Source organism: Odontesthes bonariensis, chromosome 5, assembly GCF_027942865.1.
Source record: "Odontesthes bonariensis isolate fOdoBon6 chromosome 5, fOdoBon6.hap1, whole genome shotgun sequence".
NCBI lineage: Eukaryota > Metazoa > Chordata > Actinopteri > Atheriniformes > Atherinopsidae > Odontesthes > Odontesthes bonariensis.
Window position 1 is genome coordinate 33,674,915 of NC_134510.1, and position 26,489 is coordinate 33,701,403.

Below are 26,489 nucleotides of genomic sequence, written 5' to 3' on the forward strand. Positions count from 1 at the left end.
CAGCATAGCCATGGAAATGTATGCCAAACTGTCTAATACGATTAACTAATGGAAACATACATAGAGTTGGTCCAAGCACAGAACCCTGTGGAACTCCATGGCTTACTCTGGTGTGTGAGGAAGATTCTTTTTTTATAAGAACAAACTGGAATCCATCAGATAAACTAGCCTAACGGAGTTCCTTTAATCCCAGTAACATATTGAAGTTATAGTGTCAGATGCAGCACTGAGATCCAACAGGACAAGAACAGACACAAGTCCGCTATCAGATTAGGAGGAGATCGTTGGTGACCTTCAGCAGTGCCGTTTCTGTGCTATGATGCACTGAATCCTGACTGAAACTCTTCAAACAGATTATTTACATGTAAATTATCACAAAGTTGAGCTGCAACAATTTTTTCAAGAAATATAGACATAAAGAGGAGATTGGATATAGGTAAATAATTAGCTAACTCTCCTGGATCGAGCGTAATTTTTTAAAATTAAGGTTTCATTAGAGCAACTTTAAAACTCTGTGATACAATCTGGTTGGGATTGGGTGTAAAATATAAATTGATGGTTTAGAATAAAGTATTTTTCTATTCTAGAAGAGAATATTGCTGTTGTTAGCTCAGAGAGATCGTCTGGACAGAAGCATCTAAATACAAATCAGGTTCTAAAGATATTTCTAAAGCTGCTGTACTTAACGAAACATCTGTGATAATAGTGGGAAGGATTCCATTAATCTTCTCTCCGATAGAAACTATTTTATTGGTAAAGCTCATGAAATCATCACTACTGAGAGTTAAAGCCAGTTAAAACCGTCAAAAACTATGTATATGTTAAACTAGAGAAGCAGGGTAATGTGTTTTCAATGAGTGTTTTATGATTTAAAGGCTGAGGCTGTTTGAACTGTTTTCTCAGCTTATTGCCTTTTTTCAAATCGACATTTACGACAACGAGAGAGCAGTGATGCTCGTGGCAAATATTTTATTTTTCTAAATACAGACAAAATAGACAAATACTATAAAAACATCTGAACATAACTCAGCCTGTAACAGGAATAATCTGTGCACGTCAACGTGTTTCAGGGGAATGTAACAACAGAGACAATCCTTAAAACTTCTTACACGATCGCTTGGACACAGTGAGCCTTCATATGGGGACTAAACTAACAAACTGCTCTGAAATCAGAAATGATTTGTTCATCGCTCAGTCAGGCACATCTTATTATTTTAAATGTTCATGTCAGGAACATTCGATATGTGGTTACAAATGAACTTTTTAACTGCCAAAAGGTCTGGTTGGTTGTGGCACAGTTACACCTGGCATTGTGGCTCTCAGACATGAAAAATCAGTAAAACGTACGTTCACCTGTTAGATATTAAGCAATAACCAACGAGCGAGTATCTTAGCAGAGACATCCAAGAGAAAATAAACAGCCTGGCTCTCTAAGAATGTCACAAAATCTGCCTCTCGCTCAATAATGACTCATTAGGTTATTTTTCATTTGTTTGTTCAGCACAAAAAACAATTCACACACACAAATGTTCATCAGGTTTCATTCACAAGTGAAGAATATTTGAAGTGAACCTTTGAAAAGCCCCCCAAAAGAAATCTGAATCGGAAACATTTTCTTTTTCTGGTGAAACCAATAAAGGGTGGTGGTATAGGCTACGTTGCCAGTGGTATTTCAGAAGAAGAAATTGACTTTAATACAAATATAAAGAAGGACAAAAAATGATGCTGATCAGTCACATGAATTGTTTGCTGGTTCAGAACAGAAACAGTTGGGAAGTCACATCAATTCAGTCTTTGCCAAGTCAGATGTGACTCGAAAAGTTTCCTTTTCCCCTTGATGCACATCTGGTTCTCTTTAGAACATTTTACCATTTCAATAAATCTTTCTTATTCATGTCTTCCAAGTGTAAATCAAAACACCAGTGGAAACCTGGCTAATAACCTGGTGTCACACGCTTACTGTTCTCAAAGAAAACATCCATTCTATAACTCCCCATTAAAAACTCATTTTGACATGCATCATCCTTTGTGATAAATCTCTATTGTTACTGGCTTCTTCTTCTATTGTGTAGCAGATTCTTTTGATATTTCTGTGCCCAGAATGGGAGCTGTAGAGCATGTGAAATAGTGCCCGGCCAATTTTGACCTATTAGGTGTATACATGAAGAAGAAATTCAACTCTCAACCGCAGCATCTGGGTGTGTTGGACATGTTCGGGAAGTGTCATGTTAACAAGCCCACTTCCTCCAGAGACATGGGAGTAGTATTGGTCATTTAACCCAATAGTATTGGACAAGATGTCAAACTACTCCTTTAAGGTTTAAGTAACTGTTCCAGTTACTTTAAGTCAAACCTAATTTGCTGCTAAAAAAAATGGCAACAAGCCTTTGCAATGAAGACAAAGGGGCTAAACTTCAATAAAATGATTAATTCATGGGGGATTTGAATAAAAAAGACACACTGGTTATCATATAATAAGTCTGGTTTTGTAAACACAATAGTTCACAAAGAATCTCTTTTACAGCATTTAGCAGTGGGTACTCTTTCAAATGTTTTTTCTGTAATCTGTGCTGGCATGTTTTTTTAATTCAAACTGTAATCAAATAAGTAGTTTGTCATTATTTGGGCATTTCCATTTAGTTTGCAAAAATCTTACTTACTCTTGGCATTGGCTGCTTTTTCACTCATTCACAGTCTGGTTGAACCTGACCATTTTCAGAGGAATGGGTTGTTGTTGTTTCTTCTGATAAACCAACACTGACCTATGAATCATTCAAGCATGAAGAAAACCATGACTTGGCCTTTAAGTGTGTGAACTTTAGGCCATCTGCTCAGACCTGGCGCCGCAATGCATCCTGGGTGATCAAATCACAAGTGCAGAAGTGAATGTGCTCAAGACAGACTGAGGACACATTCAGAGCTGATCTCAGGCTACAGTGGAAAGTGGTTCAGGATGCTTCCGCCCTGGGCTACACTGAAGGACTCCACACAAATGTTTTCCGGAAAAATCTCATTGTGTGAAAAGCAGCATTTATACTCGCACAGTGTATGATTCAGAGAAACCCTCCAGCTCGCCTTTTTATTTTCATTTCTGCACCAACAGTGAAGAAAGCGGCAGAGAGCACAGAACCAAAGCTTTGGATCTGTTTTTTTTGGGTTGTTGGAGTTGGGCCTCGAGCTGAGCAAACGCCGTTTACTGCACAGCAGAAGAGGGCCGTGCACATTCTTGCAACATAGTTGGGGCCTGAATACATGCAAGGTTATGTGTTTATACAGTATTACGAGTTATGTTAAAAATGCACGTGGCGATGCATTTTAATCCCAGGTGTGAACACATGTACTCAACGCTGTTCGCTGGTGGTCAACACAGCCAGCATATATGATTACATGAAATATCAACAGGCTCTTAGAGATCAGGGATTTTCTGACACAAACATCACTGATATTTACCCCTCTGTTCAGCCCTCATGCTAAGCTAAGCTAAGCTAATCTTCACCACGTTGTAGCTACATATTTCACTGTCCAAACATGAGAAAAAAATCTATTTCTTCATCTTCCTGCTGAAGGAACCGACTGCCACAATTTACATCAATTTCACTGCGACACGCAGTTGGGATTGGCCGTTAAATAACTCAGAAGTTTGCGTTTCTCGACCACTAAAAACACATCTTTCAAGTGCTACAGTACCCTGGAAATGCAGCTTTAACAATAAAACTTCCTTTGGCAATCAACAATAATTCTAGAAGCAGAAAGAATCTTCAAAGAACGTGTAAAGGCTGAACACTAATATTTTACAAAACAACAGTTTGAACATTTACAAAAGAGTTGTAACAGGGCAGTCTGAATAAACTTGAATTATTTACAACTGGTTTGGCCATAAAAACTTTAAGAACAAAGGCTCCTCTTTCATGTGAAATTCTGTTAAAACCTTGAATAAATTCAGTCTTGACAACAACACTGTAATGATATGTTTCTGATTTCAAAAGCTTCCAAAAACAGAGCAGAACCCTCCACCTACGATTGAGAAGACTCCTAAAACATGACTCTAAAGAACCCAACACTTTGAAGTTGCATAAAAATGCTAAAACAAATAAATTAGAAAAATAGTGTATTACTGAAAAATCCTTTCAGAGATTTAACGCTGCACACAACAATAGAAGAAGTCGGGATCTGTCGAGTCTGCACAGAGTATTGCTTCACAGTATGTGGACTTCACCGATTGGCCCAGAAAGACAAAGTCTACTTCCGAAGAAACATTTGAACTCAATTAAATCACAGTAAAAACAATACTGATGTATGCACGGCACCCTTTAAAACAGGGAATTATAGTAACAGAAACAGCACAACAGACTACATGAAGTGCGATGAAACATTTTGGCTTCTCGTTGGCACCGACAGGAGCAAAATGGCAATATCACAAAGATGCAGCAAAAAGGTCCACCGCTCACAGATTCTGAGAGCTGTAAGGCCACTGCAGTGGCCAGACTCGTGGCATATGGTTTTTGGGGTTTCCCCACTCATTTTTAGTCCATCACTCAGTGAAAAGGAGCAATGTGAGCAACTAGATTTTTTTTGGGAAGCAAAAAGCAGAAACAAGTGTGACAGCAAAAAGAAAAAGAAAAAGGACACGCTTGGTGATCGGTTGGTCCAACAGTGTTATCTGAGATCTTTGGAGGTTTTGGGGACTTTGAGAACTTTGTAAATGTCATTGAAAAAGACTGTGATGAAGTGGGGTCGTGAGTTCCTGGACATTTGGGTGCAGAGGGGAATTCTACCGACGTTTTGGGGGTCCTCAGTATCCCAGATCTCTGGCATGCTGCACCCAGGCCTAAAGGACAGAGAAGAGTAAGAGAGCAAGATGGAAAACTACTTTCAAATTCTGAGTCTTCTTCCCAACGAGAGACCGCTGGTAGCGTTGAGGTACCTGGTTCGCCGGGTGCACCAGGAATCCTCCAGGACGAAGTAGTCCACTCCCAGCTCCATCAGGTTCCTCTTCACAGTTTCTCCTGACATTCGGCTGTACATGGAGTAGACCAGCTTGGTTCTCTCCCTGCAAGCAACAACGGTAACACTGGCTTTGAAAGTACTTTTGTCAAGTTTGAGCTTTTTTTGCAGCGTGCAAAAATACAACAGTGCATCAACTTCTGCCACCAAATAAGCACAGTTTCAAATTGTTGGGCTGTTAATTGAATAATGGGACTTGAATGAGGAAAACTATGCAAGATATGAAGGTCTTTAGCATTAACACACCACCATTTATGCTGGCATGTCGTTTCCACAGTGGTAGCTGCACTGTGCCAGTTTGCAAATGACTCAGAGCACAAAGGTGCAAAGCATTAGGGGTGGGACGATTTGCTTTGGTCACGATTCGATTTGTATCACGATTCTTGATAATTGCAATTCTCCAAGTATTGCGATTCGATATAATCAGTAATTGCAATTTTCTTCCTCCTTAAAAAAACAAACAAGTACATTTCTAGAATGAATGTCGTTCCCATAAACAATGCACATCAGTCTGTGTCAGTCAGTCCAGCTGCTGACATTTATTACAACTGAGACAAAAAGAGGTTTTTTTTAAAGTTTACAGTTACAAAATGAATTGAAATGTCCAAACAGCACAAATGTGGTCTAGTTTTAACATAACTTAATGTGATGAATTGATGAAGTTTATCTGGACACGGATATGATGTAATATAATCGATAAAGCTTCCCTTGGCATAGCAAATGCGTTTAGCATAAACGGTTTTCAGATTACAATTCTGCTGCCATAATGCTGGACAAGGGTAAAAAAAATAAATAAATAATCGATTTAGGGGAGAAAAATCTATTTTTAAAATCATCCCATAAAAAAAAATAAATAAAAAAAATCGCGATATGTACATGAATCGATTTTTTTGCCCACCCCTACAAAGCATCTTCTTTAAATGATTGGCAGAAAAAATATAAAACAAACATTTAAAGTGTGTTCTTGGATAGATCTGAATCTCTGGATCAGATGGGATTTCTGTTTCTGATGTATTGCAGTCCAAACTAAATTACGTGTGACTGACTTTTCCTTTCTGAGAACAATGAAGTGTGCCGGTTTGTGCAGAACGTCAGTGATGATGATGAGAAGCCCACAGCTGAGGATTCATCCTGATCAATCTGAGCTGCGCAGGCTTTTTTTAACGCCACTCATTGTCAGCTCAGCCTACCGCACACGCAGTCAGCAGCATTTCAGTGACAGTTACCCGGTGCTTTGCAGCCCTCTTTCACAATCATCAGATATTCAGAGATGTGCTCTCCTGTTATACTGAGCAGGACACAGGGCTCTTATGAGGCTCAGAAATTATCTCGTCATGTGTAATGAGCTCTTTGTCACGTAAAGCTTTTATCATTTTGGGGGTTTTCTGTGATTGTACACAACATACTGATAAAACCAGCTTTGTGTCTTCAGTCAGAGGCTTCTTCAGCTCTGCTGCGATACAGGAGGTCATTCCCATTCATTCATTTATCTTATTTTGTGTTTTCCCCAATTTCACCCCCTTTTTTTTTTTTTTTTAAATCAATCAAATACACTGTAACCATATATTTCCCTCGTGGGATTTCTCTGGAATCGTTCCATTTAATGCGACCTGAGAAAAAGCACGGCAATGTGCTTCAACTGACCTGAGACCAGCGTCTTCGTAGTGGGGGTGGTTGACGATTGGTCGCCCAGTGGAAAGCTTCACGCTGGCCATCGTGGGCATAGCTCCCGCAAACACAGAATCTGCACCAATCAGACCCAAAAACCCCCAAAACAAGTCAAAAACAAAACACGACCAATAAACCAAGAGTGGAATAGGAACGTTGAGCAGGTCAGTCTACTCCATCAAGTCTGTTTGTACTTTTGTACCTTAGAAATGTTTATCAGAATAACATACAAGAGTCTGTTTGGATCAAGTTAGGTCTGTCTGGTATCAAAGCTTTCTCTGAGCAGGTAGGACTGTTGTGTGCATTCTCTGGAAAACTATAACAGCATCATCAACATCATCAACTGTTGCCAAAAGTGTTGATATGCAGCAAATAAAGAAGCCACAGTGAACATTTATCTAACCAAGAATATGTGATGGTCAGTCTATTTCTCCAAATAACATATTCCATGTAAATAAAAAAATACAACAAACATATTTCCTTTCACTGCAGCCGTGAAAGAGGACGGCGTCCCGTACCAGGACGGGCGTTGTCCTGGATCCAGTCCAGCAGCTCCTCCTGCGGCAGGTTGCTGAACTCTCCGATGATCGCCCACTGGGCCTGCAGGTTGGCCACTCCCTGTAAGGCCATCATGGCCATGAGTGCAAACACCACACTCTGATGCTTGAACTTTTCTCCGATCCAACCAAACAACTGACAACAGGGTGAAGAGAAAACATACGGTTACATTTAATACAGAACACGTCGACGCACGATTTAGACAAAGAAGAAACTTTACAGACCAAACAAATCAGCAAATATCAGATTCTTTTAAATACAATTTCTGTTTCAGAGACTTGACTTGAGATAAGAAACATGCCTGTTTAGAGCAGATCAGTGACGCCATGATGCACATGTGGGGCGTCAGGAAGAGCTTCAGACGCATGATGAGGACAGCCAGGATGGCGAACGCCACCAGCTGCAGGCTGTGGTACACCAGCTGCAGAACAAAAAGGGAAGTAAAATGGTTTTACAAGGCACTTTTTATTCTATATGTGTGCTCCACATACAGCGTGCAGCACTTCTTCTCTACACTGATGAACATACTGGGGGCAAAGTGGGGTTCAAAGTCTTGTCAAAGGACACTTTGGCGGAAGGGGGATCGAAGCTCCAATCTATTGTGACCATTTCTGATTGGACGATTAAATTATATTCTGATTGGACGATTAAAGGTATCGGCTTGAAGGCTCTTATTACAAATAGAGGAAGCACATACTCCTGCAATCTTAAAACTGGCAGAGAGCAAGAGAAGCTCTTTTAATACAGGCTGGATTTATGTTACAGGGACTGAATTCAAATCAAATTAATCTAAATCCATGTTCCAAATAATTCAAACTGTCGTTCATAACAGGTGACAGGCCTAATCCATGATGTATTATGAGTTTCCTTTAGTCAGAGAGGTCATCATTTCTCCAGAGGCTACAAAGTGGACATTTGCGTAATGCTTTGATCAAACATATATGATTAAAATACAACACTGCAGAGTTAGAGAGTGACGCTCCCTCAGACATATGGAGACATTTAAGCCGTTATGTGAAGAATCTGTTTCTGATGGATGAACATCTGAGCACTTTTGTACCCAGAAAAAGATATTATAGAAAATGACACAAAGCCGCTGGGAAAAATCTGTCAAAAGGCAGCAGAGTGGGATTTCATAACAGAAGAGAAAGTGCCTTTCATTTCTTTGTAATGGGAAAACAGATGTAAATCCCTCAAGGACAAAGCAACTGAGCAGACAGCCTGCACTGCAGAAATCTACTGAAGTAAATCAGATTTTAAAAAAAAGAAGGAAAAAAAGGGAAGCAGTGCGAGAAAAAATGCCGACAAGCTAACATGGAGGTGTCGCCAACATATCTGCGTATATCTAACAACATAAAAAACTACTTTCTCTCACCTCTCCTTTTGCAACTATGTCAGCCCTGCAACACAGAGCACAACACATGTAAAACAGATGAGCTCATCTGCCCACTGGAGACCGATCATGGGTTTTAGTATAGAAATATGGATTATCTATCAATATGTAGCTCATTCTAAGCAAAGATAAGGCAGTGAAAGAAGGAAGCCTCACCCCGCAGCTTCGTCAGCTTCGTCAGCCTTTACAGACGTCTTCCCTGCGTGCCTCAGGGTCCGGACTAGATCCTGGACAGTCTGAAGAGGACAAATGGTCACAATAAAATGCATTGGATGTTCTTTCTTATGTCATGTGTCCAGCTCTATATAAAATATATATATATTCACATTTATTTTATGAGAAGATCTTTCAAACGGCTCGTTCATGTTCTGCCTACCGAACTCTGCCAAATCAAAGGATGTGTTCTCAGCTCAGCGTGGGTAAGGCATAATAAGATTAAACTAAAGAAAGAGCAGCTCCTAAAATATTTCCCTCTGACGTTTCCTCTTTGAAACATATTTATGATGCAGGGATCAAGAATAAAGCTTTTCTCTGATGCCAGAGAGGAGCCAATGTATGCGTCAACTCCCGAGCAAAGCAGAGAAAACAACCTGGATTTAAAAAAAAAAGCCTTACTGTAGTCCGAGGGCTACACATTTATATGTGGTGAGCAGAGCAGGGGACCATATCTACCTACAAACTACACTGGCTTACAAATAGTATTCACACCCCCTTGACATTTTTCATAATTTGCTGCCTTACAGCCTGGAATTAAATTGGATATTTGGTGGAAACAGCATTTGCCTTGAAGATGGAGAATATTCTATTTGTTACTGTGAAGCAAACGAGAAATAACACAAATAAGCAACAAATTTGCCACCCCTGGCACGTCGCTGTGAGTTGTGCAATTTAAGTATCGTTAGTGTAGAGAGCTGCAATATTACCCAAGAAAAGGAAGAGCTTACACAGTCCAAATTTCCACAGACTTGAAGTGGAACACAAGCTAACGGATGCTTTATTTTCTGATCGGGATTAAATCCAGTCCTTTGGTTGCTTTAGGGTACAAATGTGTGTAAATAACTGTTAGGTGCGTTTCACAAACTACTACACTTACCCTGCCAACAATGACAGCAACTACCAGCACGTTGACGGGAAGCAGCAACGTCCTGAGGTAACGCAGCGGCGTCTGAGGGAGAGACAGAGGCACAGAGTGACGTATGCAGAAGAGAGGGAATCACTACCCACTGAGCTTTAAGAAGAGAAATAAGCAAACACTCACAGCTCAGTCATATGACACCTCTCATATAAAGATGAAACAATTACCAAGGCCAACTGAGCACAAAGAACTTAGAATATTCAAAATAAAGAGGTCATTTGAAGATAAATAAATAAATAAATAAATAAATAAATAAAAGCCAATTAAAGTAAAACGGTAACGTGTTAACTGGGCAATAATAAAAGAAAATTATTAGAAAATTATATTACAGGACGACACAAAAGCCAGGCTGAATAGTTTTTTTCCCCTTTGTGGTAAAATATCATGCAGTGCTAAGACAGAGGAATAAGGACAAGTCTGTGCTTCCATTGTTAATTTAGTCAACCCAGTTCTGAATTCAGTTATTGTTTTATTGTCTAAAAGTGTGTCTCTCAATGCTGCTCAGAACACACACACACACACACACACACTGTAGCACAAAACTCGGCTCAAAATGAGCTGCCAAGTTTTCCCGTCAGCCTTTTGTTTTCTTTCAGCACAGATCTGCTTCGTCTACACTCGGATGCAAAGCAGCAGGCATCTTGATTTTTCTGACATTTAAAAAAACGGGGAACGGAGTGACATTTAAAAAACAAAAAAAGATCTTTACACGGAAGCGCCTCCGACTTGCAGTTGCAGGAATGAGATATCACCATTTAGTGGGTGAAAGATAAATGTCACGTCTGACAGAAAAACAGGTTTTTGGTTTACCTCAAACTCCATGAAGTCAAACTCAGCAGCACACGTGTACATAAGAGTGTGGAAGTCCTTGTAGCTCGTGAACTTAGACTTGATTAATCCACTGATGTGAGCCTGAAACATAAACATTTTGTGCTGAAATCAGTTTCAAATACCTGACTTTTCCTTGCTGCAATGCATTTGAAAATCCTCTTAATTGTTTAATTTGATTATTCTGACCTTCAACAAAATGACAGAGACTACTACCCCACTTCTAACTGATGTGTGCCTCACTCTTTGGATCAACTTACAAACCAACTTCTTCTGCTCCAAAATATAGTAAAACTAGGAAGTCGTGTACTTTAAAAATAAGAAACAAAGTCATCTTTATCATACAATAGATACATGTATTTGTACGGATAAAGTTACAGTCGCTTACGTCATCAGATGCACCAAAGATGGTGGAGAGCATAAATTTGAGAAGAACTGTAGAGCAAACCCAAGCCAGACCCTGCATGACCTGTGGAGGAATAACACACACACACACACACACACACACACACACACACACACACACACACACACATATATATATATGTAGAACTGGTCTTATGATCAAGGCCTCTGAAATGTACATTTACAACAGAGTTCAGCATCGTGCCGAGTGGGGAAATCAGGGCTCAAACCAGCAACCTATAAAACCAAAAGAAAACCACTCCAGTCCTCAGGAGTATCTTCAATGAAAAGACGGTTTTTATTATTTTAGCTATAATAAAGATGCATAAATAATCATATTTAATGTTTGGAATGTATCTTTAAAGTGGGGTCAATTAATCAGTTATAGAAACTTCTTAATTGTTGAAATCATTAGTAGAGAAGGAGACCTTAAAGGGATAGTTCGCCTCTTTTGACATGAAGCTGTATGACATCCCATATTAGCAATATCATTTGTTAAATTTTCTTACCCCTTGCTGCGTCCTGTGAGCCGAGTTCCAGCCTCGTTTTGGCGTTGATGAAGGTAGTCCGGCTAGTTGGCCGGGGCTTCAAAAAAAAAAGCGTTTTGCTTCTCAAAACAATATACGTTCAAAAGAGTAATACATTTGCATCACAAAATTGTTAGCCAGAAGAAGTCAGACCTCACATCGGTTGGCGCTATTTTCTCTCTACCTTCATATCAATGCGTGCTGCCACCTGTCGACAGCCGTACCCGTTATGGTTTTTCCTGCTCGGAAGCAGGGGAGTGCTCTGTCTGCACTTTGGTCTGCTCGGTCTACACAGCAGACAGTGATACGAAGGGAGAGAAAATAGCGCCAAGCGATTGTGAGGTCTGACTTTTTCCTGGAGAACGATTTTGTGATGCAAATGTATTACTCTTTTGAACGTATATTGTTTTGAGAAGCAAAACGCTTTATTTTTGTGCCCCCAGTCAACTAGCCGGACTACCTTCGTCAACGCCAAAACTCGGCTGGAACTCTGCTCACAGGACGCAGCAGGGGGTAAGAAAATGTTCATAAATGATGTTGCTGATATGGGATGTCATACAGCTTCATGTCAAAAGAGGCGAACTATCCCTTTAAGTGTAACCTGTATTTTTTCATCTTTCATACCATTCTTGAACTTTTCCTGGAAAAAACCGACACGCTGTTGTTTCTCAACATCACAATTTACTGATCATGGTTACGGTCGGGCCCCTCTGGGCAGTGCTTTGAGAAGAGCTTTATTCAAAAAAATGATAATAAGTGCAGAATGCTTCACCCAGCATATAGGAAATAATATGATTAATAAATTGTCTGTTTTTTTTTCATTAACTTCTAGCACATCTGTTCCAGAGATAATTGGATGCTTTAATGTGATCTAAAATGTGCTTGAAGAACATGCACAAGGATAAAGAGCAAATAGACATCGTGCACTCTTGCATTGAAGAATAGAAAATAATTCTTCATACCCAGATGACGATGCCAGGTTTGAAGACCAGAATAAATCGATCTCTCAAAGCAATGATGACCTGAAGAAAAATAAAGCACAGAGTTCAAACTCCTAAAAACAAAACCCATCCAGTGTCTTCAAACAATACGTTTCCAGTTAGTCGGCGTATAAAGGGCTGTACAGTCAAACTCACCCAGATGGATATGAGTGAGGAGGCGTAGAAAGAAGTGAGAAGCATGGAGTTACCAAACATCAGGATGAAGCAGACACCAAGAGTGACCTGCAGGAGACAGCAATCAGACATGTTATCCACTCACTGTGGGGTGCAGAGCAGCTGCAGCTGCAGCTTCATGTTCACGACCCGTCTGCGTAATTACAAACAACTGAGCGCACGACTGACAGTTATCTGAGGCTCAGCCAGCTTCTGCGCTTTCCAGCAGGCTCATAACATAATATAACGCAGACAGCCGACTACAAATAAACCATTTCTGGCTCAGCACAGAGGGAGGATGGACTGAGATATCCGCATTAAGCATCAATTTACAGCCACCAGCAGAATATAATCCAATTCAATGAAGTCTCAATACTTGATCCCAGAGAAGAGCAGAATACTGAATTACACTGCATTATGGATACAGTGTAGAACTGCTGTGAAACACCAAAGAAGAGGCTACATTAAGCAGCTCTGACATTAGGCTAAAAGTGCTGTAGTGTGGTGGAGGAATACATAGCAACACGTGGTAGAAACACACACAAGTGTTTTAGAACAGACATCTGGACATGCTTCAGATTTTCTGAATTTATCTCAAAGCACAAACTAGGTGAGACACATTTCTCAGCCATGAAATAACAAAGCGTTATCAACTTGGACCTTTTCCTCTATGAATAACCCCATCTGTGGCCACTCCGGGCTTCACCAGCAGCACACATCACACACATCACTTTAAGGCAAGATTTTAAGTTTATTTTCCATGTCATGGACAAATGTTTGAGGTTGTTGACAAATGGCCCTGATCTGAGAAATATTCATGTGCCTATGGCAGTCATCAGTCACTATGTTTGAACACGATTTATTCTGAAGCAACTGGCGAGGAGGTGTTGTGGAGCGAGGCCAATGAGAGGGACTGAGATACTGGGTCAGGGGGCATGACAGAGATAAACCGGGGAAAGGTTTATGACATTTTGTAATGTTATGACATACTGTCATGTCATGACATAAAATGACATGACATGAGCACGATGAAGAAACTAGTTTGCTCAGGAACGGTTTAGAATTTGGTTAATCACTGATGCAATATTAATGACATGTGAGCAAAACAGACAAATAAACCTGGAGCTACTTGTGTCAATATCTTGCAAATTCAATGATTAGAGACTCATCAAAAAACCTCCAGCGGCAGATCACCCCGGTTATTTTGAACCCTCTACGTCTCGATCACCAGAGAAGGACACTGCATACTTTATGGGAAAAGCTACACCTGCAATCTGCAGCCAAACATCAGCCATAAGATTTTCACTGCAGTCGGCTCACTGCACGGTTCGCATGATACGGCGCAGAAAGAAAGAGCTGAAAAAAAACGAGGAACAACATAAATACATAAACGTACTGAATAATCTGGTGGCCCTAAGTACAAATCCTTGCTCCACCAAACCGAGACAAAGCACAAGACTTTGAAATCATTGCTGTTTCGTATATTCAGTTGTGTTAAATACAAAAACAGGCCAGTGGGGGTACATTACAGAGGCTCGTCAATAAGGCGCCGCAACATATGAAATATTAATTATCACCATTTTAACATGCGCAAAATCATTACTGCAAACCTTGAAACAGGACTAAGACTTAACTAATTTCCAATGTCCAGCTTTGATCTGTTTTCTGTCCTGATTGAGGCAACAGCAGGAAGCCCCATGAAGGCAAAATGAAGAAGCGATGCGAGAGGTCTTCTGCCTAGCAGCAGTTAATCTTCGCTTCGTCCATCTGCTGTTGCTCGTCTCGGATGTCGTCATTCAGCTATGTCTTTCGACAGGTCATAAATGCGCCTCGAAGTAATAGCGTCTGACAGAGGAACAGTCTTTAGTTTTCTGGTTGTTGCTTCAATCATAGCGGAAACCATGTCAACATGTATTAATTAATTAAGTATTAATTCCTCCGCTGTGCTGTGTGGCTTTTTACACCGGGCAACTCGGTACGCTGCTGTGTAAGAGGCCCGTTGAGCATTTGATGGGACAGATGCTACTTTAGTGAAGTAGCTTTGCTGTGTGAGACAGCCGAGTAGTTTTTTCCTGAAGAAATCCCCTGGCTTCTCTTTGAGCTCTGGATGTGAACTCATTTGGCTTCGTACTGTTTGAGGCGTCGACACACTGTGGTGGTACTGGTGAAGCCCCAGAACAAGGTATTCTTCATCATACTTTCTTCCTGCCAATTCATTATCTTTAGATGCAGCACTGAGGGACAAGTTAGATAAAGTATCAGACACGCGACAACAGACTGATTGGCTGATCTATTTACTGTACCATATGAGTGACCAGGATCGACTGCATCTTGGCAGCGGCGAGGTATCCCAGGATGTAGGATGCAAACAGAGAGGCCACCTGCAAAACAAACGAGTAAATAACTTTAAAAGACCAAAAACCAAAAAGACTCAGAAGACTCCAACACTAAAATCACACAGAGACAACATTTTGACTCAAAAGGTCACGACACAAACTGCAGCTATGTCTAAAACTTCCATAATCCTTTTATATTTTAGAATTTGCTCGACTATCACAGTGATGATTTCATTAAGAAAAGGATCTTTAAGCACTTCTAACAGAGTGAATGTTGCCAAGGACACGTTGCCAAGGATGAGTTACCAAGGAGACAAATGGATTCAAGCTCACGGACTCAGGAGGAGGTTATGTATACAAAGATTTATCAGTTTTTTGTGCCAATCTTCACCCACTGGACAATAAATCAGACTTGCTGGGGCTACAGGAGATCAGGAACAATTCAATTTTGTTCAATTCAATTCAATTGAAACCTGGATCACAGAAAAAATTTGCCAGATTCAAAACTAGCTAGTGCACAAACTACCCTCTGATTAACAGCAACTGTTCAGGGTCAGAGTCACATGCCAACCAGCACATCTCATGTTGTTGCAGACTGCACGAGCTGGCTGTTAAGGGAAAGTTACAACTGGTTACGTCAGGTTAACCCATTTGCAAAGGTTTAGCTACAAGCTACACATCTGGATGGCTAGAGGAGAAAAAAAAAGTTTTATCTGCTTTACTGTTAATATCCTCAAACTCTGCTTTAACTTGTTATTATTCCTCCAGGTGCTTTTTGAGTCAACCAAGCTGTTAAAACAAAAACATGATTTCAATAAAACAAAACTTTTAATAAAACGTTTTAATACCTCATTTAAAAGGGAGTGTGATTAGCCTGGTAGTAAGATATTTTCTAAAGAGGCCAGTGTATCAATAATTTATAATTAAACACAGTCTGGAGGCACTTGTTTGGTGTGTAATACTGAATTTTTAAAAGGCTGATGTCTCTCTCCGTGTGGACCGATGACTAAGCAGTGTGGGTGGACGTGTTTGGCCTTGGCTTGCTTTTTGCAGTGGATGCATTGAATGGGTATAATTAGCGGCTTTCAAATGAAAAACAATGAAATAATTGCTGGGAATAAACTTGTCATGTGTTAAGATCCCTGGACAAAGGCAGCAGAGGGGGCTGCAGCAGCAGCATGGGCTGAACTGCTGCTGAGCAGAGGCTCGCAGCAGTGACCCCTTTGTTGTGGAGATGTGATGCTCCAGTTTGCCAGCCTTCACGCTTTCACTTCTTTATTCAGACTTCAATCTGTCCATCGCACATTGTCTTTCCATTTAAAATATACTGTGGGTTTTGTGGCCATGTGTGTATAGTGAGAAGATACAAATGGTGCATTCTTATACTTTCTTCTATCCTTATCCTCTTGTGCACCCCCCTGCAGGCTTTCTAGCCTCTTTATTTCTGCCCTATCATGTCCAACACCCGCACTCGTTACATCTTTACTTGCCAGACTTGCTTTTTCACTCCCAGACTATATTTTCTCCTTGATCTCTCTACCACCTCAACTCTCTTCCCACCTTCTCTCTCTCAATGTGTCTTGCTCTGTTTACCTGAGTGAGCAGCACAAACTGGGCGAACTGCCAAGGCAGCATGAAGCACAAATTGGAGATGCCAAACGCGACCATGGCTGTCCTGCTAGGGTTCCGTGACCTGAGCAGAGAAGGAACGGAAAAATATACTCAAGTGGTGAGAGTGTTTGGGAAGGACCGATAAAGGCAGCTGCAGTAAGATGTCTGAGAAAATGCAAATACTCACACACAACCTCAGACCCGCACATTTAATCTGACTCTAAAAATACAACAGAAACCTCATTATGTATCATGTCAACCTCGGACACAGAACAGAGATCATTCTGAGTTTACTGTGAAGATGATGGTTTCCTAACTGCTCTCACACAACACAAGGTGTCATTCACAAGCTGTTAGGATATGACAGGATTATGTCTCACTTCTGCCAGTGCTGGAGCTCACCAAAGAGCTCCCCTTCAGCGTGCTGATTAGCTGACAAAAGAAGCAGATGTGCCTCCTTCAAAAGGGCATTTTCAAGCACTGCTGTAACTGGTATTAGCCTCCCACATTCAAACCACTGCCCAGCACAATATTCCTGTTATGAAGACCCAAGTTTAATGTTCTAACTACATGAAGTGTTCTGGTATACACTCACCAAGCACTTTATGAAGAAAATCTGATTATTCCTGCAACTATGGAAGTCAATCTGCCAATAACGTGCCGGCAGCAGTGCAACACATTCAATTCAGGAGAAAATACCTCAATTAAAGCAACTAGGTTTCTGTTTTTGAACTGCATTCAGAATACATGCGTAAGTAAAGGTAAATGGAAATGGTCTAATGCATAAAAAAAGTTTCTAATCCCATTTAAATAGTTTTTTTTAAGCCCTCACTTTGAAGACGTTGAGAATCGTGTCCGAACACAAAGAATAAACTGACATGACTCATCATCTGAGAAACGAAACAATAAACTCATGTGGCTGACCTGCATCTTCCCAGATATGAAATAAAATCCCAGAAACTAAAGAAATAGCTGAAAAAGAGGATGGTTTCCTGCTAGAAAAGCTACTTCTTCAACTAAATAACAACATAACACCGTAGCTTATACCACCACCCTCTGGAGCCGGGTTTAATCAATAGAATGAAAATGTGTCTGATTAATATTTATTAATTTTATTCAGCTTTTCAAACGTTGAACTTGTTAGTGAACGGAGACCCAGCTAATGGCTCTTTGTGAAACTGCTGAAGTCCTGAATTTTCATCCGAATGATCTCTGTAGATTACTAAGAAAGGTGAAAAATAAGATCTATCCAGTGAGCTGTAGCTCTGCAGAAAAACCACCGTAACCCAGAACCCTGACATTGTGAGTCCATAATACCAATCATTTGTGGTTAAAACACTCCAACGTGTCACTACATCCCTTCATACATCTTTAGAACGCATGCGATGTCATGTGACAGTGACTTTGGTGGACTAGTTGGCTCATAGGTCAACAGAACTGAATCCAACACCTTTGGGATTTCACAGGAGATTCACTTTCTGAATATGCAGCTGAAGAAGCGTATGCGATTTCACGGGATGCAATTACAATACAGAGATAATCATGAGCTGAGGCAGAATTTAAGAGTAGAGGGAGGCGTAACCGAGTGTTAGTATGGTTCTCTAGATAAAGTGTTCAGTGAGTGCATGTGGTGACGCTATTATAAAATGTGCTGGAACCACATGTTGAAAATCATACTGAAATACATGACAACCCCCTGTAAGAAAACACTGATGGTGTGTTTTTACCGTAGGATGTAGGTGAGAAGCAGCATCTGCAGGACTAGAAATGGGTACGCAAAGCTCTCCCTCAGGGGTGGCGTCCACATCACACGAGTGCTCTGATTACACACACCAAGCAAAAGTTAAATGCTACTAAAAACATTACAGTGGATGGAAAGAAAACACATCACTCATCTGCAGTTTGTGAATGCAAATGAATTCACTCTGGACTTCTCCTGGAGATTTTCCATTGAATGCACCAGGTGAGATAATGCTCTGATAATGCTAATGTTATTGGATATGTTGTTAATTGTGATGTTTTCTTTTGTTTACTTTATTTCTTGCACAACTTGCTGCTTTTGTGGAAATCAAGGAGCCATGTCCTCCAGCCTCCATTGTCAATGTGCTGCGAGCGAAAAACAGCGATTTCCACATTGTCCTTTCTGCCTCACATTCCCCCTCTTGACAGACACTCCCCCTCAATCATGTTTTACGCTTCAAAACACATCTCAAGCACTAAATCTCCTGCTGTGAAAAACATCTATGAAAAGCAACAGTTGAAAAAACGTCTGGACCAAACTGCCTGCATATTCTCGCGAAAATCTCAAGTGTTTGTGTGAGAAACCGGGTCATTTTTGGTTCATGCCTGTGATTTTCAAACTCCCACTTCACTCAGCAAAATGACACACAAAAGATGAATGTTAGAGCCTGTGTAGTGTGACTGAAATACATGATTTGTTCTAGACCTTCTTTGGCAATTTGTTCACGGGGAAATTTAAGAGAAAATAAGTTGGCTGCAGGGACGAAGAGATTTCAACATCATCTCTTGGCTTCCTTCAGTGGTGAAATGAGTCCCTCCAATGTTTTTATAAATGCTTCTTCATCGAGTGTTTTGCAGATTTCACCATTAAACACTGAACAAATAGCATTTAGCTACAAAGTTAGAACTGCTAGAACAGTGCACTCACCTCACCGTGATTGAAGAAAAAACACAGAGTGGTAACAATTCCACCCAGCCGACTCCCACTGATGAGACAAAGAAACAATGGGAGAGAGAACACGGGGGAAGTAAGATGAGTGAGGCAGAGAGCAGGAGTCAAACAGAGGTCATCTTTCTTTGATCTTCTATCTATAAAGTTGGCAGAGACATTAGACACTCCGCCCGACACCACACTGATGGAACGCTCTATTAAAAATATCCTCCTCTCCTCTGTGATGCCCAGCTGAGCGTGACGGGGCAGAGCGAGGAGGTGGGGCGGACTGACCTGAGGTAGGCCCCGTACATGAAGAACAGGCTCATCATGGCGCCGTTCAGCAGGAACACACAGGTCACGTAGAAATATGCCGGGTCACCCATTCCTGAAGAGTATTAAAGACACACACGAACAAAGTGTTGAGTGTTCACACACGCTAGATGCATCTGAAAGATGATGAAGCTGCAGTTCTGATGAATTACCACATAAAAATGCTGAACCTTTGGCAGTAAATGTGAGGATTGATTGACGGCGTGTTTTCCTCGACATGGTACAGTACGATGTGCGGTTCAGCTTGGCAACTAACCCTTCCCTGCGTCATTTCCCACTGCAGACAGTATGAATCTCTCTGAATTATGAGGAACTCTAAAGTATCAGCATCAATTATGTGGTTTTACACATAAAAGAAAGTGAAAAAGAGCCGTGCCATACGGCACCATATAATGATTTAAAAAAAAAAAAAAAAAACATGGAGATTGAAGATCTTTTTCAATCTATTTTGAATCGGCACACTTTCTATCACCAAACTTTCTATCGCCTTCAGGTGAGACAGTGCAGCTGTTTCCCCAACACGAGCATTAATCTTTTAAACCCAGCTTTAATCAAAAGTAAGCAGAGCCATTCTTTACATGTATATATATTCATACGTGTCTAATCGTTGACTTTACAACATGTTACAGCTCATGATAGCTGAGTTTTGCTCCTCGCATTAGTAGGATTATCTACTGACATTACAGCTCAGTATGTCAAACGTGTAGGTGTTTCAGCCATAATACATTCATTTGACTTTTATTCTTTTCTTGCCACTGAATTTAGTACCAAAAACGGTCAGATTTCAGTGGCACTGGTATCAAGACTGAGTATTAACGTTCAGAAATGAGAGGAGAGAGGATACATCAGGACTATTCGGCTCTCTCCCATAATGTTATGCAGTGACGTTGTGTTTAGCAGTCTGAAGATGGAAGGCACGAGTCTCCTTGGCGATCTGGGGCTCGCAGGTCGAGCAAGTTAGGTTGATGCAAAAATAGTCAAAGAAACAATAAGTATGTCTGCAGAGTTCTGCTCTCCCCCTCTGAGGATGCAACATACATGATCCTCTGCTGCAGACTCTGTTTAAGGGTTTTATTTCTAAACTGTGATATTCCTTTTGTGATTTCAACTAAAACACCATCCCAACACACTGCATTGCTGGTGATATAATACAATACACATGCTTTGCATTACGTAATGTGGCTCCTTTAATACAAGATGTATGACACTGTGTGAGTTATGTGCTTTACTTTAATGTCTTCCAGCAGGTGGCCTAGTGATTGAAACACATGCCATATATTGCCGTAATATTAAAGTGCGATGTTTGAATCCAACAACAGACCTTTGTTTCTCTCTTCGCACATTACTCACTGTCAAATAACAGCACAAAATGCCAAGATTAAAAAATCTTAATACTGTTGTTTTCAAAGACAGTCCATAAAGTGTGAGAAGAGGTTTAACAGCATGTTTGCTTGGATCATCAGTCGCCTGACGTGATCAGCAGCACAGAAAACACATTATTTGGGGAAAGAACATTATAATAATCTTTAATACAGAACATGAAAACAGAGCTTTTTCAAAGGCTTCCAAAGAGATCTTATAGAAGGAGTTTTTGTGACAATCAGCAAAACCGTATTCCTGGAAAAAAAAAATATTTGCATCTAGCTTTGTCAAATCGCTTCCCATCAATGTTTTCAGCATAAGACAAATGTACACAGCAAAGACCATCACGGTCGTGGTGACGATCCAGGTACTCGGAGGAGTGTTGATATTATCAGGAGCTGCTTTGTCACCATGTTACAGTTAATCACTGAACTAACAGAAGAACAATTTTGTTCCTTTTTCTAAAAAATGCAGATCAGACTCCCTGCGCTCTAATGTGTTATTCTAAATAACACAAAAATAATGTCCTGGCTGACAGCAACAGGAAATGCAGCGCAGCTTACATCAGGTTAATAAACACTGTGAAAACAGCCCGCGTGCAACGACCCTGGGGTGCTTCCGCTGATGAGACTGACAGTAAACACGAGGCTGCAGCTCCAAAGACGAGAGCTGACAACAGTTTTCGTGTTTGCGCTCAGCAGATTAACCCATCAAGGAAATGATCCTGCAGACAAACTGAAAACTGTTTGTGTGTAATAGCTTTAAAGCTTATTTCTTTCCCTCAGGGATGTAGTCCCTGCTGTGAAATCAGTCGTTTGTCTTATTATTGAGCTCTTATTCCAACTCACCTTTTCAGTGACATAATCAGCTAATCAATAGATTTTCAGCGTTTATGTGGGATAATTGAACCAAACAGCTTCTTTAAGGGTTAGGGTTAGGTAAAAATGCTCGTTTTTAAGGAGTTTTCAAATCAGTTTTATGTGTTTTGTCAGAAGAGGCCAAGTTTTTATTGCTGACTGTCTTGGGTTTAAGTGGTGAGAAAGGCTTTTCAGTGAGTTTAGGTGTGAAGCAGGAAATGAGGAATCAAAACGACTTAATTCACTGCTGCAAAAAGCAGAAATAGGCCGTTTATGTACTTTAACGTGGAAGCATTTCAACTTTTGTAAATGTGTAACTTCTTCAAGCTGCACTGGAACTGTTTGCCTGTGTGTTTGTGTAAGCACATGCACAAAGCGAGTGTTTGCAGTTCTGACCGGGGCTCCATGGCGACACAGTTTACCTTCACAGCTGTCCACGGGACTGAGCCCCTCTCCTCTGTTGATGGACCAGCACATCTTTGTGGGGATCTTAAAGTAGCCCATTACACCCGTGTACATCCGGTACCAGCTGGCTAGAACCACCTGTGGAGAAGAGACGGACCGGGGGGAAAGCCTGTTCAAACATCCCATAACAAAAGGGCACAGCACAGACAAAAACAGTGCAGTCATTCCAATCACCTCCGGGTAGAGATTGAATCTCTTCAGTGTGTTAATAACCAGGGGATGCTCCGTCAGGCGATCATTCATGATCATGTGGAGGCCGTCCAGGAAAGAAGGGGCCTCAATAATGGTCTTGTAGTAGGAATAGTATAGACCCTTAAAGATAGAGAAGCTTGGTTAACAGGAGAAAGCAGAAAAAAAAGAAACACAGAGCAGCAATATACTGGGAGAAAGAGGCAGAAGACAGACATTAAATATAACTCCACAATATATAGTTCAAGCCAGACGGCAGACATGTGTTACACAGGCTCAGCAGATGGCAACAGCTCACAGTCCATTTGGTAACACACAGCAGGGGTGAGCAAACTCAAATCTATCAAAGCATCAGCCACTTTTCCACTGCTACAGGGACAGTACACCCTACTTTAAAGACACATTTACTGATTTTAAAGAGGAAAATGAGAAAATGACAGTTAAAAGAGTTTGAAAGTCTAATTATTGATGTGAGAGTTTAAAGGGATTTTCTCTCTTGGCCCACTCTGGCTGGTATACACACAGGTCAGAGTTCATCTTTGCTTTTGAATCTTGTTTGGATGTCAAACACTTTGAGTCGAAAGAGCAAAGTCTGATCTCTCATTCTGCTTAACGATGAAAGACCGGAAGAGTGCGCCTCGTTCAATTCAAAATTATTCATCGCTTTTATTGGACTCCTTCCAGATCATTTAGATTAGGATTATTACCCACTTCAAACTGCTGGCGATGCAAGTCTGAGGAAGGTAGTTTAGTTCATGTTTTATGGTCATGTGATAAAAGTCCAACAATTTTGGACTAATATTTATGCTAACTTGTGTGAGATTGCAGAGATACAAATGCCATTTCGCCCTAGATTATTTATTTTGGGTGATCATTCAGTTCTGACAGGACAGGATAAACATATCAGGTTATATCCAAACCAGTTTCATGATTGGCAGACAAGTATTTATCAGGGGACAGAAGACCTCTCTTCCAGAGTGGGCTGTGGAGATGGCATTTGAAAAAATGTCATATAAACGACTGGGCAGACTGGATCTACATGAAGCAAAGTGGGGCAAATACTTGAACTTTTTAAAGGGCTCCTGAAAGGGGTCATATAGTGGAGAGGTGCAAGTTTTAAGTAGTGGTGGATAAATACATAACAGTGCTTCTTCTTATTGGATTGGATTATTTTATCAATAATTATGATTACAATGAATTGAATTCCAATTGGCTTGAATTGGACTTAATTATTTAAGTGCCTTGAGATGACATTTGTTGTATTTGGCGCTATATAAATAAATATGAATTGAATTGAATTATTGTTGTTTATTTATTTAGTTTCTGTTAACCAATTATTTCTCTGACGTAGTTCTTATTTTACTAATTTGATGTATCGACCTTGTTTGGAGCTATTTTCTGTGTCTAATTTTGTTATAGATCATTTATGTGTTAATTTATGAGTTAATTAATAGTGTAGCTACATGAAGGAGCACAGTTGTAGATGTTGGTAACCAAAAAGGGATCAGCATGGATGGTGGTGGCTTGGGAGGGGTCGGGGGGGTTACTGTTGTGATTGTATTGTTGAAATAATGAAAATAAAAAATGTTAGTCACAAACCATGAAAGACCAGGATGTGCCGTTTCTGATCATGCTGCTCCACATGATTTATTTCCCCACATCTAAAACATGCCATCACATCCTTCTTAAAGGCTTTTAATGATTATCAATATCTTAGTCATTTCATTAATGAATCAAATAACTGTTTGGTTTGTTTAATGTCAAAAAGAACTGGAAAAAAAAAAACAATCCGGTCCTGAAGTGATTGTTTTTACTGGCAAACTTTCCAAAAAGTCAAAAGATTTAAAGCAACACTAAAAACACAATAAACATATAAAAAAGCTCTGGATTGATCTTCAGCTGACTGTACATCCATTTAATCTTTAAAATATTTAGTCACTTGAGATGGTAAGATCCTTTCCCATCATCAATGCCATCAACCCAAAGTCATTCTGCAGCATAATATACAATGAAAAATAACTATATACAGCCACAGGAAGACCAAAGAATCAGTTGAGGTCACGTAACAGATGGTATGTCCCCCACAGAGCTGGGACAATCTACAATCTACCTTTGACAGTGTCCAAGGAGAGCTGATGACTTCACTTTGGGCTGTCATTTATGTATACAACATAATCATTATATGAAATATCAACTAAATGGAAACAAAAATAGTTGCTCCTCTTTGTTTGCCATTTGTTTGTTTGCCCTCAGCTCCTCCTCCTTTTGCCCAAAGTCCTCCTTTGCTCCTCTTTGCAGTACCTTCATCTCCCCGTGAAAACAAGCCTATACTCATAGTAATGTTTCACAATTTCTAAAAAATAAGTTGAACACCAGCGTACTTCCACTGGCCGGCATAAGCAACAAGCATTTTCAGCTTTAAAACTATGTGCATCCCTGATGAAATAATTTACCATTTCTGTTCGAAAAGCCATTTCCTTCTCCAGATTAGACAGGTGTGAAAAGTGTCTGTCATTCTCAAAGAGCTGTGAGAGATGATACCTAGTTATAGGGAAACAAACATGTGAGCCAAGAGTAAATATCCAAAACACGCGTGTATAAAGTTGTAATACTGACGGGTGCAGCTTACCAGTGAAGATATCCGGTCAGACCAGCTGTGGATGGAAAGAATAAACTTTCACTGATGCTTAAGGCTGTGCTTTTGCATAATTAATGATGGTTTAAAAACTGCAATGCCACAAACAACAGTCAAACCACAAGGGTCGTGATTTGGACAATGATTTAAAGGGGGGTTGCTGCTGTGCATCTACAGAGAAATCCAAGCGTGAACTTTTCCTGAAAACCAGTTAACACGTGTCAACTGTTGTATCACACAAGCAGAAAAAAAAAAAAAACAGGTCACTTCGGTTAGATTTTAACGGACAGGAACAATAGGCAGCAGCCTAGATAGAGAGCTAGCGTTTGGGTAGGCTAATGTTAGCCTTGTGATGAGTAACGGAGACAACTTAATTTAGCAGAAACGCTATTGCTACTAGTGTCACAGCTTTGCCGTTGGTTAGCTTGTGGTTCAGCAGGAAGCTAGCGAGCTAACGCTCCAGACTTACCGAGGAAAAGAGTGATTCCCAGCTTTAGGGCAGAAGAGGGAGTTAGCCCGAGCTTGTGCCCGATGACTGAAAGCCCGTTTGAGTGCGAGCCGTGGAGAGCTTTGCCCTCCCTGCCTGGCCGCCTGATGTTACTTTTGCCGTGGGGGGGAACAAGAGGGCTCTTGTCGCGGTCAGTCTGGGTCGCTGGAGTCTTCCCGGGCTGTTTTCTGTTTTTAGCCACCATGACTGCCAGGTAAAGTGGAGGTTAAGAGAGCGAAGAGTCGCTGAATTCGCCCGAAGGGTGTGAGCGAAACAGCTCCACCGTCGATCGCCGTATCTGGTCCTCGTATCTGCCCCTTTACTACCTGAGGGATGCTTTGACTGGTTCCCTCGTAGAAATCTTATGAGGCTGCGCCCTCTGTTGGCGATGTGGGGGTACTGCATTAAGCTTGTGACTGTGACCATAGCAACGGCAAGTCGTAAACTTTGGGTAGATAGATTCAATAATACATATCCTCGTTATTTTTATTTTTTCATTTTTTATTTATTTATTTATTTATTTATTTATTTTATTTTCTAAATATTTTATTTATTTATTTATTTTTTGTCACCCCCCTTTGTGTTTTTATTTTCTTTTTCTTTGTGATTCCATTTTCTTGCTCTTCTTTTAATGTACCGCTCTTCGCCCTTCTAATCATAGACATATGCTTCTAATTGCCCTTCGGGAATAAATAAAGTTTTTTTTCTGATTCTGATTTACAGGCAAAGAATGAATTGCCAAATGGGCAAGTACACACGGACAACACAAGGCTACAGTACTTTTCAAAACATAGTTATAAAGTCCTTGACAGAACAAAGTAAAACAGAATATAAAGCATTTCGACATAAATGCAAAAACACAAGAGTAAAA

At 40.5% G+C, this 26,489-nt stretch overlaps 1 protein-coding gene across 1 annotated transcript; it reads right to left on the reverse strand.

Annotated features, from left to right (window-relative positions):
• Window positions 1–954: 954 nt before the first annotated feature.
• Window positions 955–25,959, reverse strand: dpy19l1l (dpy-19-like 1, like (H. sapiens)). Its single transcript, XM_075466196.1, has 22 exons — window positions 25,601–25,959; window positions 25,126–25,150; window positions 24,950–25,037; window positions 22,482–22,619; window positions 22,265–22,385; window positions 19,585–19,678; window positions 19,288–19,345; window positions 18,347–18,438; window positions 16,602–16,701; window positions 14,976–15,053; window positions 12,655–12,741; window positions 12,481–12,540; window positions 10,975–11,055; window positions 10,569–10,670; window positions 9,717–9,788; window positions 8,780–8,859; window positions 8,606–8,630; window positions 7,532–7,651; window positions 7,191–7,365; window positions 6,649–6,748; window positions 4,925–5,050; window positions 955–4,828 (listed from the first exon to the last, which is right to left on the reverse strand). The coding sequence occupies exons 1-22, from the start codon at window positions 25,821–25,823 to the stop codon at window positions 4,657–4,659; spliced, it is 2,217 nt and encodes a 738-aa protein (XP_075322311.1). The 5' UTR covers window positions 25,824–25,959; the 3' UTR covers window positions 955–4,656.
• Between the last annotated feature and the right edge of the window lie 530 nt (window positions 25,960–26,489).